We start from the raw sequence: 17,101 nt of genomic DNA, 5'->3' as shown, positions 1-17,101 counted from the left end.
CATATTTTTGCATCACATTGGCACAAACACAAACCTGTATATTTTGGCTTATTTTGCTTAAGGGGCGTGCATAAGTGCACCTGCGTGCCTACAGTCCTGGTCCTAATATTCCTTTTTACTTACTCTTTTCATGTATCCAAATTATGTTTACACTTTTACCTGTTATCTTATATATGATTGACAAATAAATAAATAAAATTCTGTAATTTGAGAATTGTAGTCTGAAATTGAGAATAATTTCGGGTGAAACCTATTTAAAAATCGTTTGGTCTACATTTTAGTAGACCAAAGACCCATGATTGTTATGACTATAAGCACACACATTATATTCCCGATTTGAGGTTGGTTTCACATGACTGGAATGCAACAATTATGATTGTATGATGCTACTGATGCTATGAAGCCCCACTAGATCCTTAGGTAGCCTTATTACATTCTTGAATGAGGTTACGAAGAAACCGTTTCCTTAGCTTTGCTATCCCAATTTTAAGATGTGTGCCGGGTTTGGAAAATATTAACCTAGAGGTGGCTTGACCGAAATTTCAAAGTCTGTTTGGTGTAACTGTACACTTCCCATGTAAATTATACTGCTATTCTTCTGCTCCTGCTGAGCGGAAGCCCTGTTCCTGCTCCTTTCCATTCCCTTTCCGCTCAATCGCAGGAACCTGCAGTTCCGACAACACAATCACGAACTGTTGCGAGCCGCGCTAATGAGAAAACGTTACAGCGATTTCCGGAAAATGTGACCGGATGCGGGATTTCGACTTCGACTCGGGAGGAAATCTCGAAGACAGCGATCGTGGCCGCCAGTAGGTTCTTCCATTGATCGGAACCGGGTGGGTGAGTATCTTTGCGGGAGGTTCGGGAAGGAGGAAAACTAGACCGAGGAGCAAACTTTACCTGGAAGGCCAAAAGGACATTTATCAACGGAGCCCGCTTAACGCCCAACTCTTTCCATGCCTCGGGGGCACCTAAGGGCTTTTCTAGCCGAGATCCTGTTTTTGAGGATCTCTTCCTCCAGTTTCCTGCCCCCGTTTGCCTGCGGCCGAGTGGGATTTCGGTGGTTTAGGAGCTTTCCTTTCCCTTCAAAGGAAAGGTTGCTCTGAAAGTAGCTCTGCAAAAATAATAAATCGTTGGATTCTTCGGACACGAGAGATGATCCCCTGCTAACCGCTTAGGGTTTTTTTTCGGATGGTATAGGCCACGACAGTCCTGTTAAAAAGAGTATTTAAACATGGTGGATATTTAGCCGATGAGGAGAATTTCGGTTTCTGAGTTTAAATTTAGATTATTCATCAAGTTTATGTTTTCGGATGGTTTTTAGGGTATTCTTGTTGATTCCGGGGAGCGCTCCTTGGACTCAAATTTTTTAACTTAAAATGAATTCCATTCATGCAGAAAATGCTGGAAACTAAAATACCACTTCACATTTAAAGTGTTTACTGTTTTCAGCAGATAAGACTTTAAAATATCATAAGTCAGTTTTAACCATGAAATTGTAACATGGTCACGTTTTTCCCCCCAAGCAGTTAAGAACTGATTCTAGTTTTGAGCAGAATATTAGAATAAGAATATTAATTAGAGGTAGATTTTCTGTTTAGTTCTATTATATCTGTAAATTAATACTGATAATGAATATGTCTCTTTTCAATACTTTCTTTCAACTGTCTTTTAGTTTCACTTTATGAAACAGTTTTCATCCAGACATTATTAAAATCAGTATCTCTGTGCCTTATATATCTTGTCGTGCATCTTGGATTTTATACTGTATTATGATTTTAATATAGAATTTTTAGAGGTTTGCATTGAATTAGTTATGTATGTAAATGTAATATAAATTTATGTTATAATGCAAAATTATTTTTAATTGTCCTTTGTGTTAACTTCATTTTTATAATGAAAATTGGATTAAAATAAAAAAATATGTTTTTCCTGTTAGAAACTCTAGTATGACAGCCAAATGCAATATATTTTAATTCTCCATTTTTCTTAAAAGAAGATAGCCTTGTTTGTGGATACTCAGGTAGCTTATGTTGGGGAATGGTTAAGGTTCAATAAAATTTGTCCTTAATTTAGATTTGATATGAACTAAAAGATTTGACTATTCAGTTTTAAATGCAATATCTCAATGAATATTTTACTTTATCAGTGCAATTGCAAGTATTTTTCTTCTCTAAGAATGTTAACTTTTTTTGTTTTTGCAGAATTTCAAAATGACTAAAAAGAGAAAACATCAAGAAGATTTTCATAAATTGAAATTAAAAGTTGGGAAAAAGAAGCCTCGACTAGAAAATGCAACTGACACAAATTTCAGAACAAAGACTATACATCTTCCTGAGCAACTGAGACAGGGTACTATACTTCCAACAAATAATAGAAAGCTTAATATAAAGGTAAAAACAAAAGTTTGAGTACCCTGCCTGATTGTTTTAATTAGTTTCAGACCAATTTTAACAGAAATTAACTTGTGTAAAACTAAGCATTTTACCAGACATGGGAAAGAGCATTTTTCCATATATAGTCCAGATTTCTATGTAATCTAATATTTCATTTCCATATATAGTCCAGATCTTTGTATAATTTAATAAGTTTTCCATGTTTTTCAATTTTAATTTTAGTTAAACAATGATGCTATAGTTAGAATGACTCTGGGGTAAATTTTAGTCACCATAGTTTATTGTCTGTTATAAATAATAGTTTTCTCTGCTTTATGTCAGTTATATCCTGCATATCACGCTCAGCTCTTTATATTAGAATTTTCAATCTATTTATCTCACTACCAATTTTTTTAAAAAATATACTTTTAAAAAGCAACTACAAAGGAAAATGCTTAAAATATAATGTGATATATCTAAATTCTAAAACATTTTACAATGTAAAGAGTATTAACAGAAATGTTTTATGTTATATTTTAGGATCTGCTTTCACAGATGAATCACTATAGTGCAGGAGTTAAACAAAGTGCACTGTTTGGACTCAAGGACCTGCTGTCTCAGTATCCATTCATAATTGATGCTCACCTTTCAAATATACTGAGTGAGTTAGCCGCTGTGTTTACAGACAAAGACTCTAGTGTGCGAAAAGCAGCAGTCTGCCTTCTTCAATTCCTGGCTCCCCAAATACGAGCTGAGCATATCTCTCCATTCTTCCCTTTAATGAGTGCTCATCTTTCTAGTGCCATGACTCACATCAGTGAAGAAATTCAGGAAGATTCTCTGAAGGTATTGGATATTTTTTTGAAAGAATACCCTACTCTCCTGAGGGATCGCAGTACTGTATTACTGAATAACTTTGTGGAACTTATTTCTCATCAGCAACTGTCAACACAGCACAAAAGTACAGATAAAATAAGTTGGATGATTTCTGTTAATCCTAGCCGGAGAATGATATCTCAACAATGGAGGCTGAATGTTCTAGTTAGACTCCAAAAATTCCTCCAGATCTTGGTAGAAGATTGTAGTGTACTAGAAATTGACAGTGATGGGCAGAAAGAGCGAATTCATAGTGTAGGAATTCAGAAGTCCTTATGTGTCAATTGGCAAGAACATGCCGCTGGCCAACAGCATATCCAGTTGTATGAAAATGGTGACTTATATCCTAAAATTAATTCATTGTTTACACTAAGGTAAGAAATTTGTATGCTTGGAACTAGTTTAAAATGTTACACTTAGTAGTTATTGTTTATCAAACAATTTAATAAAACTGTTGTAATTTATTATATTCTTTTAAATTTTAATTATGCATTCTTTGTTGAAAGCTTAGTATACTTCAGTAGGAGTTTGCTTTTGTAAAACATTAGAATGTATTTATTTTTTCTCTGGTTCTAGTAAACAGATGATTCCCAGAATCCAGCATGGATTAAGTATAGGTTAAGTATAGGTTATACCAAAAAAAATCATATTATTTTTGATAAATTGACTAAATTAGTGGACCAAGAAAATGCTGTTGATATAGTATAGTTAGATTTCAATATTTCATAAAGTAGTCTACATTTTATTTCCTGGTAAAATAAAACAGTGTGTGGGAGAGACATTACCACTACATTACCACAATAAATCTGCAGTTGGCTGACCAACCACTCTCCTATATGGTCCTCAGTGGACTACATCTGGGTGAAGGGAAGCATGTAGTCGAGTTTTTCAAGGTTCTTTTTAGGCCCATTGGTCTTAAATATTTTCATAAATGACCTGGATGAGAGGATTGAAAGGTGCTCATCAAATTTGCAAAGTTGGGAGGGGGTATTGCTAACACTTCGGGAAAAAGATCTTGAAAGATTTGAGCCCTTGTTGGACCTTATCCAACAACGTGGATAAGGCCCAATCCACTTGCCATTTCAGTGGCAAGAAAAATAAAATGGTGCACCTAGGCAGAAAAAAACTAGATGCACAGATAGAGGATAGGCATATAGAGGCTCACTATAGTGCCTCTGGGAGGTAATGTCTGGATGGACCAGTGCTTACACATGATTCATCAATGTGCTGCAGTTGCCCAAAAAAATCAATGCAATCCAGGCTGCATCAACAGAGGAATATATCAAGATTAAGAGAAGTGATATAACAGTTCTATATGCCTTGGTAAGGCCACAATTGGAATACTGCGTCCAGTCTAGCCACCACAAGAAAGAAGATGCTGAGGCCTCTAGAAACAGGCCAAATCCGGTTAAGAACAGTAAGGAAACTAGGTATGTTTAGCCTAATGAACAGAAGCTTAGGGGACACAAGATACCAGTCATCCACTGCTTGAATGGCTGTTGTAGGAAGAGAATATTGATTTACTCTCCATAGAACTTGAGGTAGAAGCAATAGGTAGAACCTCATCAGAGGGAGATCCAATCTTAAAATTGAAATTTCCAGACAGAGAAGAATTAAATTAATCAGTGGAACAGTTTATTTCCTGAAGTTGTGGGTTCTCCATCATTGGAGGTTTTCAAGAAAACATTGGACAACCATTTTTCTGGGACAGCATAAGGACTTCTGCCTCTGGCATAGGTTGACCTAGAAGACCTCCAAAGTTCATTCCCACCCTATGATTTTGTGAAATTGTATACTATACTTGGCAGTAACTGAATTAAAGGCTGTTTTATTCTATCCTTGAAGGAAAAACACTTGGCCAATGGATAAACATGGGTATGATTCTGTTACATTTTGGAATAGATGATAATTTGTGGCACAAGAAAAAAATGGATTCAATTAAATATCAACATATCCTAGATCTAATATTCCATAATCAGTTAAAAATTGAATCTAAAAGGTAAAAATTAATTACATTTCAATAGGACAAAAATATAATTAACAGAGGGATAGAATCAAGATCACATGAAATTCTAGTACCACTTTATAAAATCTTAGAAAGACCACACTTGGAATACTGCATCCAATTCTGGTCATCATAATATAAAAAGATGTTGAGACTCTGGAAAGACTGCAGAGAAGAGCAACAAAAATGATTAGGGAGTTGGAGCTAAAACATACAAAGAATGGTTAAATTGCTTTCCAAAGCATCAAAAAGATAAGACGAGAAACAAGGATGGAAACTAACCAAGGAGATAAGCATCCCAGAATTAAGGAGAAATTTCCTAATGCTGAGAGCCATCAACCAAGGGAATAACTTGCCTTTGTTGTGGATGCTCCATTACTGGAATGATATAGGGTCTCCTGCTTAAGCAGGAAGTTGGATTAGAAGATTTTAAGAAAATAAAGATTTTGAATGGCCCAGAGAGCTCCCAGACTGGGCTATTATAGAAAATCTGTGGTGAGATGTAAGACATATAGAACATTTTAATTGTTCCTACTCTTTCTTGCAAAATACGTTTGTAAAGAATATGTGACAATATTCCCAAAGTAAGAATAGAAAAACTTTGTGATGGAAGTGTTGAACGTTATTATTTCTGCCAAAAAAGATGTGCTGATTGAAAAAGTCCCCAATTTTCTTATTTTGAATGTAATGTATAAACAAATGCACATAAACAGTAAATATGCTTCAATGTAGCAGAAAGATGTCATGTTGCACAGGGAATCTGAAATTATATAAATATATTATTCCAGAAGCAATATTTAAAATTATTTTTATTTATTAAATTTCTATGCTGCCCATTTTCCCTACAAGGTGATTCTGGACTGCTATTCGTAAATTGGACTATTTACTAACTAGTTCTGAAATATTTAATGTGCTGATGTATTATATATGTATATGTTAAATCTTGTTCTGGTAAATATGCTTAGGAATGTATTTTTAAATATATTTGATAACATTTGGTTCTGAGTAAATATTTTGGACATAAAAGAAAAGAAAAAGTGAACTCTTTGTTTTTTAGGTCTTTAAGCATGACAAATATTGATGAAAAAGGTCTAGCATCCATGAACAATTTAAAAGGTTTCATTCAAGTAATAATACCATTACTACTTGATTGTTGGGTTGAAGCCTCTCCTACACAACTTGCAACTCCAGTTCTTGGAAATATTCTGGAACTTGGATCTCAGAAAATTATGGAGGCGGTACTTGGTATCATTCATTTACTATGGAAGCTGGCAAAACTAAACAAAGATCCATATGAAATGGTAAGAAGCTAAATTGCTGAAATTATATGAATATTGGAAGTGCATTGTCTACTACATAAATATGAAAAATATGTTATTTTTTAATAGACAGAGTTTCTCTGTTTAGGTAAATGAAATTAAATGAAATTCAAGTAGTCAGAATGTATAATATGAATTTAAGAGAAAGAGTATTTCCTTTTAAAATATTGAATGAAAATTAAAGTTTTCTTTCCTGAAAAGTAGAAAAAGGCTACATAGCCTATATGGGTTGTACAATATAATATTCATTTTAAATATTAAAAATTCTTCTCATCTTCCTTATACTGCTTGCCTTGTTCTCAATAGAAAATAATTTTAATAATTATTAGTCTGAGGATTCTATCAAAACATAGGTGGTATTTTTTTTGAACAAATTCAGCTTCTAATTGAAGCAGCTTTTTCTTGTAACAGTTTTTTAGATTGTCTGACAATTTGATACTAAACTGACCTGGAAGTGTGTTTCTTCCTCAAAATAGGCAGATTTTATGTGGGGAGCAGGATTATGTTTTCAAATTTCAAACTGAAAATTTATGGGCTGAACCTAAGAAAAATTAATTACTTAGAATTACAAATACTAATACTAATTACAAATACTAATACTAATTACTAATACATAACTACTAATAGTTATGAATGTCTTATTGCATGTTTACCAAAATAGTGCAAAAAATAATTACAGTGTGATCAGGAAACAAGCTAAATGAGCATTAGAATCAGGCATGTTCTAGGCACATTTCAGAATTCAAAATTCTAGGAGAGCAGGAGTTTTGTTTTTTTTTAATTTGAATTTATATCCCGCCCTTCTCCGAAGACTCAGGGCGGCTTACATTGTGTTAAGCAATAGTCTTCATCCATTTGTATATTATATACAAAGTCAACTTTTATTGCCCCCAACAATCTGGGTCCTCATTTTACCTCCCTTATAAAGAATGGAAGGCTGAGTCAACCTTGGGCCTGGTGGGACTTGAACTTGCAGTAATTGCAAGCAGCTGTGTTAATAACAGACAGACTTAGTCTGCTGAGCCACCAGAGCCACCAGAGTTGGGTTATATATATGCTGCATGTTTAGAAATAATGTTATACAAGGGCCAGGTCCAAGAATTATTAATCCTCCAAAGTAATCTCCATTTTTGAGGGGCGTTGCTAATATTGCGGCGAGACGATGTTTCCCTTGGAAGTCTGGGGACAGCACCGAAATCCAAGCCTCTGGGAGGTCTATTTGGACCTGAAACCGCCTTGAAGGGGCAATGAACGAAGAGAGCATACTCTGCTGATCTCAGGGAGCCCACAAACTCCCTGACTGATCCAGAGAAGGCTCTCAAATCCGAAAGAGAGGAAAAGACAGCTATTGTGTACTGGACCGAAGCTGGGACAGCCGCAGGAAGGAAGCATTGGAGATTTTGTAGAAGCCAAAAAATATTGGACCAAAAGAAAGACATGGCTAGAACACATTGAGCTAAAACCAAAATATTTTTGCTGGGGATTTTACCTGAAAGTTATAATAAACTTATTTAATTATCCATGTTTTAACTGCAGCTAGAATTATATTTGCACAACACTGGAAAAGTGAAGAGATTCCTATTGAGGAGAAAGTGATTAGGAAAATATTAGAATGTGCAGAAATGAACAGTAGCAATTAAGAAGAAAGAAACTGAATATATGATATGGGATAGGTTAGAGGATAATAAGGGAAACTGGAAATAAAAGAGGATTAAAGAAAAATAGAAAATATGTTAAGATAGAGGTATAAATAAGAAGAAAATAGTATTATGTTGATGAGAATAATTATGTTTAATAATGTCATTGTATTTTTATTAGAATACATGTTAAGAGGAAAAATGAATAGGCTTATAATGTTCAGCTGCTTAATATACTATAATTTTAAGATTAGAGAATTAATATTAATGTGAATGAGGTTGTAAATGCTGAAAGTTGTTGAGATATTTGTACCCAGACAACACACTGTTTAAGGAAAGATTGATTGTTATATTTTGAAAAATAAGAAACCGAAAGAAAGAAAGAAAGAAATCTCCATTTTCAAAAGTTATTACTTCTAGGTAAATAGCATCTTTTGCCTTCTCAGGGACAGACAACAAAGGGTTTAGATTGAATTTCAACATAGCTTTCTGTGGCCTCACTGAGTAGTCCAAGTACAGTACCTTACTACAAATAGTAAGGGCTTTGCAGGATCCAATTTGGACCAGTCGCTTAGACCAGAGGTTTAGTCTTCGAGCTTTCTGACTCATGCTAAAGCCCATCCTCAAGGAACTTCTCTCTCACCATACATTCTGAGGATGAGCTTCGGTATGAGTCCAAAAGCTCGGAAGAGTAAACCTATGGGTCAAATGAGTGACTCAGATTGGATCCTGCAGCATTATTCTGGGACATGTATATTTGCTTTCATTCGTGTAAGGGCTTTTCTTTTGTAAAGTGTTTCTTCTATGCTTTATAATATTTGGCAGAATTAAAAATGTCATTTTTTTCCAGTTGATTAAAGAAAGTAGTAAGCATTTATTTAATTTATTTTATACCAAAAAATTATTTAATTTGTTGGAGTAGTTTACGAAAATGTTTTGCTTTTCACCAGTTTATGAAAATGTTCTGCTTTTCATAAAACTTTTGTTGGGATTGCTTAGATAGAATGATTACCTTAGCTTATCTCTATTGATATGTAGTATTTTTTCAACAGGAAATATGGCTTCGAGCAAATTACCTGATCGATTTCAAGCACCATTTTATGGGTTGTTTTCCTTACTCTTTCGAAGAAACAATCAAAAAGAGAAAGAAAGATCATTTGAAAAGGTATGAATAAGACTGTTACATAGCAAGGAGAATGAGATACATTGTAGTTGTAGGGGTCCGTGTTTACAACATAACGGGAAATGACTGTGGAGATGACTTGATGCTCAGAAAGTTGATTTTTGCAACTTTCTTAACCTGTCTCTTATCTTCATCACTTGTTCTTATAGTAAGAAATACATTCTGGATGGGCATAGACTATAGACACTCTGGAGATTAATGCATGATTTTTGTAAGTTCACTTTCAATCAATAGATCTAAGCAGGTTGCTCTTTTTTTACTTTGGGCGTTGTGGTACTGTATATTCCTACCACTATATGAAAACGCTTAGGAGGTCCTCTAGAGAGAAGAATTGATGTTGCACCAAAATGCAGGTTACTATTTGCAGTAGTCTTGACTTTCAACACAAATATTAGATGGTCCCTGATATCTGGTCAAGAGTTTTTGAAAACTACTTTGCTCAATAAGATGTAGGGAATGTCCAGTCCTGGGGGCACAAAGTAAACTGCAGACCCTCTTGGCATAGAAAATTGATAGTTGACAGTTACAATTATCTCCCCCCACTTCTCAGTCATATTTTAGACATTTGAATGCTAGCTAGGTGGACTGCTGTCTCAATTTCAGCTTACCCACCAGACATTAACAAAGAGCTTCTTTAGAAATGCCTCAGTCCAAGGACATGAAATGTAATTATCTGGGATGAATAGCCAACATAGATTCCATTTAATAAAAAAGGCTGTAGTGCCATTAATTAGACTATTATTGTTCTTCCTGAGATCTCTGCATTCTAAAGACACTGTTGGTAATGAGTGGCCAGGAATCTAGGACAATTAACTACATGGCTCTTTCTTACAATATTTTAAATTTTGTAGAGAAGTTATAATTCAGAGTTGCTATGGTAGCAGCCATTTATCTTTGGTTCTGAATGTGTGACCTTTTGTCTAGCAATTATTAGTGAGTTTGTATCTAAATACCAAAATTAGGAGTATGATGGTAAATGATGGTGAATATATATCTAATCGAAATAATCTTTGTAAGTCTTCACTCATTTTTACAGATTAAATGGAAATATCCCTGTAGACAATGAAAATCTGATTCAGTAATGACAGCATATATTATTCCTTTTCAATAAAAATAATGCTCTTGTTTGTGCAGACTAAAGTATTAATTTCACCATGAGCGTATGTACTGAAGAAAAGCATTTATTGCATTTTAGGAAGGGAAAACCTATATATGTTTAATGGAGGGTACTATCTTAAATGACAATCTTTAAGAGAATAATCTTTTAAGAGATAAAATAATTCTTTATATTTGTTCTACAGTAATTAGTTACACTTAGGAGATAAAATAATTCTTTTATTTTCTGGAGATCAGCTGCAATAATGATGAGTTCTATGATCTCTTGAACTGAACAACTTGGGAAGCACACCATCTTTGCCTTTATTCAGGAGAACACTGGAACCTCTTCTGTTTGCAAATGGATTGCAATCAGTTTTCATTGTGATTAGAAATAAATTAATCAGGTGAACCCTGAAAAGACCCCAAGAATTATATTGATCCAAAGCATTTCTGTCCTTTGGGAACAAATTTTCCTTTCTCTTTTTACTTATATTGATGCTAACCTCCACTCATTAGCAACCTAAACTAAACACTCATCATTCTTAATGGAAATTAGAATTGATGAATTTACTAATCAGTGTTTTAAGTAACTTCTATAAAATCAATGCCGAATATTTATGCTGAGAACAGTTAGGCTGTCTAGACTTGGAAAACAATTTAGGCCTGGAAGATATATAGCTAGCACTAAATTATAATCGCTGTTCATGTCTAATTCAGCCCAGTTGACAATTTGCAGTCTCTGGAACTTCATTTTTAGGGAAAATTGATGGGAAAAGTTTAATGGGCTTTTCTTTCTATCCTTCATTACAAGCTGTATGTTAATACTAGTCTGAGAATGAGAAGCAAGTGATATTTAATTGGAAAATAGCTTTTCTTAATATAGATCACTTCAGACAAAGGTCGTTTCTGAACTGGGGACCTTAATTTCCAGAAAAGTTCTGTGCATTCATCTTCAGATTCAATAGACTCTAATTGGATCTTTGGTTAATTGCAGAGGGTAAAACTACATTCTGCCAACTGTGAAAAAAGGTCTTAGCATATTTTTGCTTCAAGTTTTAATTCTTTCCAAATCATAGTTATTTGGATTAGAAATTTATTGTGTTAGTCAAGATTTTTTTTTCTGGCAGGCTCTTTCTTGATTATTATTCAAATTATCTCTAGAGTCTTTTCATTTATTGAAACTGAGGAAGTTTTTTTAAATCATAGTTTTATTAAAAGAACTTGGCCCTTTGCTGAAGTGGTTTCGAGCAGAGAACCCACTGATGTGCTTTTTCCATGACAGAAAACATTTTTATTGTAGGTCTAATGAAAAAAAAAATCTTAAAGCTGTAGAAGTTACACTTTATTTCATTTTTGTTTAAAATTACATCTGTTGTGTGTGTCTTTTTTTAGCAACAAGTATTATAAGACATCTTCAAACAATATTGATCATCTTTTGCTGAATTTAACTTTATGTGAAATCATGGTCTCACTAGCAAATACTTCAACACTGCGTACGGATGCCCGATGGCTAGACTTGATTAGAAAGTTTGCAATAGAAACTCTTCAGGATGGTTGTAAATTAAACAGTAAGCAGCTGAACAAATTGCTCAGAGTGACTTGGAGACTTTTAGAAATCCAGCTAAACAAAGGTAAGATGTTATGAATATATGCTGCACTATAGTCACCCAAACTTTGTTTGGTGCTGTGTTATATACTAGAGAAATTTCACTAGCTTATTTATTCTAGAAACTCAAGAGGCATTTCTAGAACATAGCTATAAAATTGAATAAATCTCCTGTTTCAAATACTTGGGGGTGGTCCTTTACTTTGCTGGGAGTAAGAAAGCTCAAAGAGACTGTTGTTGAAAATCCACAGATGAGATCATTTGTCACTCTTAAATATATTAAGGGAAGAAGTTGTCGCTACATACCAGAAGCTCTAAAATTATTGAACTCAAGCCAATAACTCAACTTCTTTATAGTGTCTAGCTAAACCCCTTTTCCAATTTTGCACCATTAGAATTTGTACATTCCAAGTTTTTAAGATTAACTCTTCAAATTTCTAATTGTATCTTTAATGCCGCCTTCTGTCTACAGACAAGTTTCATGGAATTTTAGGATGGAATGGATGACTATATCAATTATTGTCTTAAGAGTTTTTCCCCCTTTGACTTTTAAGAGTAATGATTTTCGGTATGCATGGAAGCAGGCAGTGGCAACTGAAATCTCTTTGGACTTCTCTGAGATCTTTTACTCAGTATTGGTTATGATCATGCCGAAACCCTTATTAAATAATGTGTAGCAGAAATGGAGCACCAAATAGTTCCAGTTAGGATCCCAAACTTTATTGCCAGAAAATCCAGCAAATTACCCTGTCCTCCCTGCGCATGCCTAACTAAATTTGAGGTATTTAAACAAAAAAGGGCCTTTACTCTGGTACGATGTCATTCCCTTCCCTCCCCTCAGTTTTTTTTGAAGGTCAAGGCATGAAGGTTTTTTCCCAGGGAGACAATACCTTGTAACTGGACACACAGAAATAACAGAGTGCATGCTTTCCCTGTGCCTATATTGCAGAGCTATTCATACTAGTCTCCTCTTACCATTACTATATAAATAACAAGGCTGCAGAGGACAGTTTTAAACCATCCAGTTGTTTTCAGATATCAAACTTGCTACGTAGAACTACGTAGAATTACGTAGAACGTTGCTGGATTCTGTGCAGCGGCACTCAAAATTACTTGGATGAAGGCCTGTGTTATAAATTAGACTTAGTGACCACTTAGTTCATAGAGTAGTTTGTTACATGATACAGTCTTCCACACATTAACCTATATACATCAAATGTTTCTAGCCCTTCTTTCAGAAGTTTAGATTTTTGCTTCTTATATATACATTTAGGTTTCAATTTATATATTTTTATATCACCTAGGTCCCTTTCTGGCTTGGTGCACTGGCAGAAGTGGCAGTGGCTGCAAGGGGGGAAGAGTAGATGATTTTGCATGTGTGTGCCATTTTTACAAGTGCAACTTCGTGCGCTCACATGTACATAGTCACCCACCACTTTCACAGCCCGGTTTCCAATGGCCTGTGTCCCGGCATTGGGCCATGGTCCAGGGTTGAGAAATTCTGCTTTAATGAAAATATCACACTTAATTTATGCTGATTTATAACAATAATAAAGATTTTATTTGGTTATGCATAGCTATAATGCCAATATTTTCTAATAATAAAAATCATATCATGCAGGGGTTGGAAAGGAATTTGGAACTCAGTTAGTTCAACTACTTGCTCAATGTAAAAACTCAGTGTGCTACACTTTTCTTGACAGATGACTATGTAACCTGTTTAAACATTTTCAGTGGATTATCCACCATATGCAATGGCAGTTCTGTTGTTTAACAGCTCTTATTGTTAGGAAATATTTCTGATGTTTACAGGAAATGTACTTTCTTGTAATCTAAACCCATTGTTTCTTGCCTTGTCTTCTGCACAACGGATCTTTAGGTAACATGAAGACAGGTAAGATATTTATTTTATGCTAAATGTAGTAGCTTTTTCATTTTACTTTAATTACAGGTAGTTCTTGACTAATAGCCATATTGGGACTGGACTCTCAGTTGTGGAACAAAATGGTTGTTAAATGAAATGTCACATGACTGCTTTGCTCAACTACCACAACCCTGGTATTCCTGGTTTCAGTTCTTAACTGATCTTGATTTTCACTCTCTAAGTAGAGAGACAGCATTGTAAGGTAAGGAATGCAGGGTGCCTTGAGGGAGGTGGAGATTTTGGGAGGCTGGCACAGGCCACATGTGAATATCACTTCACTCAGGAGCTGAAAATTCTGCCTGCTGAAATCCAAGCAGGATTTTCAACCCCTGAACAGAGAGACACTCATGTGCAACCTTTGCCTGTCTCCTTGGACCTCCCCACAAGGCACTTCATGCTTCTTACCTTACCATTCTTCCTTTCTGCTTAGAAGCTGAAAATCTTCCCTACTGAAATCCAAGCAGGATTTTTCCCCCCTAAGCAGGCATAAACTCGTGTGGCTTCCACTTAGCCTCCCACGACCTCCTCCCTGCACTCTGAGGTTCTTGCACTCCTTACCTTAGTACGCTCTTTTTCAGCTTACAGAATGAAAATTCTACTTGGGTTTTGTCTCAGAGCTGGCTGAAAGAGCTTCCTACCAAAGGATTTCAGCTCCATGCCTGCTTGGAATGCTGAAATTCCAGCAGGCTCAGAACTGAAATTACTGAAAGTGATTGATTAAAGGTAAAGTCCTCACTGAATCATGGAAAACCAAATTCACAGGTATAGAATAGGCAGTTCCTGGCTCAACATAGTAATTATGAGAGAGATTTAGGTGCCTTAGTGGATCACAACTTAGATATGAGCCAGCAGTATTCTGCAGCTGCCAAAATAGTCAATGCAGTTGCAACTGCATCAAGAGATACATCAAATCAAAACAATGAGAAGTAATAGTAATCCTTACACTGCCCTGGTGAGACCATATTTGAAACACTACATCCAAATATGGTCACCACAGTACAAAAAAAAGAAAGATGCCAAGGCCTTAGAAACAATGCAGAGAAGAACAATGAAGATTATAATGGATCTGTAGGCTAAATTGTATGATAAATGGCTAAGGAAAGTAGGTATGTCTAGCCTAAAGAAGAGAAGACTTAGGAGAGACATGATAGCACTCTTCCAATATTTGAAGGGCTGTGGCAGAGAAGAGGGTGTCAATTTACTCTCCATAGCACTTAGAGAAGGACAAGAAGCAATGGATAGGAGACAGGTACAGATCTGCACATGTCTCAATGTATTGAATTGCATATATTACATTGCTCAGTTTGTCTCTGGGTGTTTTATCCTTGGGATCAGTCGTGGGCTGCAAATTTTTTAACAACTGGTTCTTTGCGCTAATGGCTGGGTGGGTGGGCATGACCAACTTGATGTCACTTACATCGGGGACGCTTCACCTTGCCCACTGTCTCATGACCGTGGGTTTCTCCTTTGGTTATGCCAACCCTTCTGTTAATAGCTGTTCCTGCCATGTTGGAAGTATACTTCAAAAAGCTTAAACAAGAACTTCCTGGTTCTTTTTCTGGATTTGATGAAGGTCCAGTTAGGATAATTAAAAGTTCTGAGGGATCCCTTGATGTGTTTTAGTTCTTTTTCTTTTTCTTCTTTATTGGTAGACAAACTTTCAGCCCAGTGATGTAGGGTTCTGATCATTCCCATTTTGTGCTCCAGTGGGAAAATCAAAATCTAAACACTGATCTTCATCTGGATTGTCTGTAAACTTCAATGTTTAGGCTTTTGTCTTCCTTAATGTGATTTTCTTGGATGAGAAGTGAAACATTTTTAAAGGAAAAAAACCCTGAGAAATAAAGTCCAGTTGTCTTCTGAAAAATACACATTTGGGGCAATTCAAATTTTAACTTAAAAATAATATAGAAATGAATAGAAACGTGAAAAAGAAAAAGGCTTCTGTTCTTAACAGCAGTTATAAGTAAAATTGTATTTTACCCTCTTTGTTTAAGTTTATACCAAAGTATCCTTTCAGTAATCTACTCTTTGTAATCATGAATTTCATAAACCATCTATTCGTTCTTTCAGCAAAAAATCCAAAAGGGATTTCCAGTTGCTAATAAATGTAATAGTTTATCTTTCGCTATATAAACAAACTAATTTTGTCATCTTTACTAGTTCTATCATTTTTACCAAGCATTCTTCCGTTAATGAGTGTTTCATAATATTTCCATTTTTGCACATATAATTGACTTTCAGCATGTATAAACATTTTTCAAGCTTTTTTCTAGTTGTCCAGTAATAGCAATAAAATCAATTTTGTTTCAGTTGATTTTTAATTTTTGAAATTTTTTGCACCATAATACATATTTGAACCCAGAATTTTCTAGCTTATTTTAAGTCCACCAGCCATGATAAAATGACTCTCCTTCAGTCACATTTTCAACATAAGTATGATGTATAATTCCCTCAACACTGTCAGACTATTTACTGAATCTGCACTACTATTAATCGTTTCATAGTTCCCATCACCAATCTCTTTCCACTTATGACTGTATGACTATAACTTGTTGCTGGCAATCCTTATGATTTATATTGATATATTGATCATCAATTGTGTTGTAAATGTTGTACCTTGATGAACATTTCTTTTATGTACACTGAGAGCATATGCACCAAGACAAATTCCTTGTGTGTCCAATCACACTTGGCCAATAAAATTCTATTCTATTCTATTCTATTCTATTCTATTCTATTCTATTCTATTCTATTCTATTCTATTCTATTCTATTCTATTCTATTCTATTCTATGTATTATTATATATTTTAGATAATTTTTCTGAACTCATATACCAATCCTTTCAACCATGTAATTTCCCACTGTTCCAACAATTTGTTATGTCCAAAATTCTTAGCCCATTTTACAATAGACTTTTTCATGTGTTTATTTTAAAGTTCAACAAGATGCATTTTGGCAGTTACATGTTCATTTTTGTACATAATTCAACATTCTCTCTTCTGTTGCTCAGTATCAAATGTTTTGTTTTTTATATTGAATCTTTCTCTTACCTGTGTATGCCATTTAAAATGTAA

At 34.8% G+C, this 17,101-nt stretch overlaps 1 protein-coding gene across 3 annotated transcripts in view; it reads left to right on the top strand.

The window, feature by feature from the left end:
- The first annotated feature begins 252 nt into the window (after nucleotides 1-252).
- The window catches only part of TEX10 (testis expressed 10), a 45,871-nt gene continuing 29,022 nt past the window's right edge, over nucleotides 253-17,101 (top strand). The window contains exons 1-6 of one of the 3 annotated variants that reach the window (XM_058180647.1): nucleotides 253-840; nucleotides 2,205-2,393; nucleotides 2,916-3,625; nucleotides 6,314-6,557; nucleotides 9,265-9,377; nucleotides 11,886-12,124. In XM_058180647.1, the coding sequence (XP_058036630.1) occupies nucleotides 2,214-2,393; nucleotides 2,916-3,625; nucleotides 6,314-6,557; nucleotides 9,265-9,377; nucleotides 11,886-12,124 (1,486 nt within the window). In that variant the 5' untranslated portion in view covers nucleotides 253-840; nucleotides 2,205-2,213. The remainder of the gene's footprint in view (nucleotides 841-2,204; nucleotides 2,394-2,915; nucleotides 3,626-6,313; nucleotides 6,558-9,264; nucleotides 9,378-11,885; nucleotides 12,125-17,101) is intronic. The other 2 variants (XM_058180649.1, XM_058180648.1) reach the window with 2 other exon arrangements.

Source organism: Ahaetulla prasina, chromosome 4, assembly GCF_028640845.1.
Source record: "Ahaetulla prasina isolate Xishuangbanna chromosome 4, ASM2864084v1, whole genome shotgun sequence".
Taxonomy (NCBI): Eukaryota; Metazoa; Chordata; class Lepidosauria; order Squamata; family Colubridae; genus Ahaetulla; species Ahaetulla prasina.
This window is presented reverse-complemented; position numbering and strand designations above follow the sequence as displayed.